This window comes from Austrofundulus limnaeus, unplaced genomic scaffold (genome assembly GCF_001266775.1).
Source record: "Austrofundulus limnaeus strain Quisiro unplaced genomic scaffold, Austrofundulus_limnaeus-1.0 Scaffold289, whole genome shotgun sequence".
In the NCBI taxonomy this organism is placed as follows: domain Eukaryota; kingdom Metazoa; phylum Chordata; class Actinopteri; order Cyprinodontiformes; family Rivulidae; genus Austrofundulus; species Austrofundulus limnaeus.
The window spans coordinates 259,690-261,674 of NW_013952691.1; the positions used below are offsets into that span (position 1 = coordinate 259,690).

Sequence of the window (1,985 nt, forward strand, 5' to 3'; positions counted from 1 at the left end):
CCAAAAATACTTTGATTCATGAGTTTCTGCCCGTTTTTATTTTATTTATTTATTTTTTGTCCTTTGTGTTTTTTGTGAAATTGGTCTTAAATTTAATTTCACTTGGCATTAAAAAAGTCTTAAATTTAACTTTCCTTAAACTGCAGGAACCCTGAAATAAGAACAAGATGCTGCTTGACTTTAACTTGTACRTGTTAAATGGTTTAACAACCTGGTTTTTGGTTGTCAGACCAGCAGCAGTACGCCAGCAGCGACCTGTCGAAGCTTCCAGACCCCGGCAGAATCCGCTCCAGAGTCCCAGCCAACATGCCAAAGCTCTTCATCCCTTCCACCGTCACCAAGTTCCCCCCAGAGATCACGGTAACGCCTCCGACGCCCACACTTCTCTCCCCGAAAGGCAGCATCTCTGAGGAAACCAAACAGAGGCTGAAGGTACCCTCTCTCTCTCTCTCACATTCCTTCTCTCTGTGCTCAGCAGTGACCCCTGCTGTCTGTCCCTCCCCTCACACACAGAACGTCATCCTCTCCTCTCAGTCTGCTGCCACAGTTAAAAAGGACACGCTGAGCCAGCCGGCGCTGGAGGTGCAGGAGACGTCCAGCCAGGAGTCGTCTCTGGAGAGCGAGTCTGACGAGGAGGACGATTACATGGACATCTGAGCCTCGTGTGCTCGCTCCGACTGAACTCTGCCAAACCTCATCAGGCTGATGTTTTTTTTTTATTTTTAGTAAAGGGATTGTTTATTTCTGTGCAGCTACCTGTTGATGTTTCTGTTCTCTCACATCATAAAAATGTGGAAACCTGCAGTGTTTTTATCAGCTGTCTGGTGCATGAAGACCCACAGCATGTGTGAAGTGAAGCCATTTATGCATCAGCTTCTCCAGCTCATCTGCTTTAACCGGATCTGGCAACAACAAAAGAAACTTTGCCTTTAAAGCCCACCAGCGACATGTTTATGCATCTTTTCTACGTCATGTGCTAACTATCTGAGTCGCTYGTCTGGAGCTCGCCAGTCTGAGGTGCCTCGGTGTGTATCGGCACTCGGCAGCGTGCACCTCCTGTCCTCTGCTCAAACTCCGGCGGGAGATTCTTCTCTCGTCTCACCGGTACGGGACCTAACGAGATGTAGACAGAGGGCTGCAGCCGAGGTTCGTCTGCAGAGCTAAAGAGCTACAACGCCTCATGACCCGTAGCAGTTTGCAAAATGTTTACACTCTACCTGGATGATTTTCAGTTGGTGGTATTTTTGTACTGACCGTATCTCTTGTATAAAGCTGTATATTCATTTCTGTGCATTTGTAGCTACAGCGACAGTTCTTTGGCCAGGAGGACGTCCCGTCACCAGCACTGATCTGAGTATTCCAGCCTGTTAGTTAGCTTTTGTACATATCACAATCCAAAAATCTTTCCAGGATGTTTGGCTTTTATTTTTTATTTTTTGGGTTGAGTTTTTAAGGTTTGAGCTTGTGTGAGCGAGTTTAACATTTAGGATGAGGGTCACTTGATGATGATGAGGAGGAGGAGGAGGAGCAGGACTTCCTATAACTGATGCCTTTCCATTAAACTCATTTAATTCAACTTGTCAGTTTTTATTAACTCAGAGGAAGACACACGCAATGTTTTTTACAGATTGTTTTCTATAAAAAGGAAGATTTACTCGTTCCTAAAAAACATAAAAAATTAATAAAAAAAATCAAAGAAATGAAAATATAACACTCCAAATTAAAAAGACAAAAAAATGTTGTATTTTATTTCTTGGTTGTTTATCTTTAGGGGGTGTTGAGGTTTTGTGTGCTCACTGCTGGAGTGGATCATGTTCTCTGAGTCTGGACTGAATGTGTTTTAGATGTCAAACCAAATCTATAAATATATTTGAGAAACACGTGGTGTTTGAGTCTTTGCTTTGTGTTTTAGAGAAGAAAAAGATGTAAGCCTCAGTGAAACCTCAAAGCAGCAACATAATTTCCCACATTTGTCTCCTTTTTTT

At 43.2% G+C, this 1,985-nt stretch overlaps 1 protein-coding gene across 9 annotated transcripts in view; it reads left to right on the forward strand.

The window, feature by feature from the left end:
• cabin1 (calcineurin binding protein 1) overlaps positions 1-1,880 on the forward strand; it is a 47,737-nt gene extending 45,857 nt beyond the window's left edge. For 8 of the 9 annotated variants that reach the window (XM_014021360.1, XM_014021359.1, XM_014021365.1 and 5 more), the window contains 2 exons: positions 230-432; positions 514-1,880. In XM_014021360.1, coding sequence (XP_013876814.1) covers positions 230-432; positions 514-657 — 347 coding nt within the window. In that variant the 3' untranslated portion in view covers positions 658-1,880. The remainder of the gene's footprint in view (positions 1-229; positions 433-513) is intronic. The other variant, XM_014021363.1, reaches the window with a different exon arrangement.
• Positions 1,881-1,985: the final 105 nt, after the last annotated feature.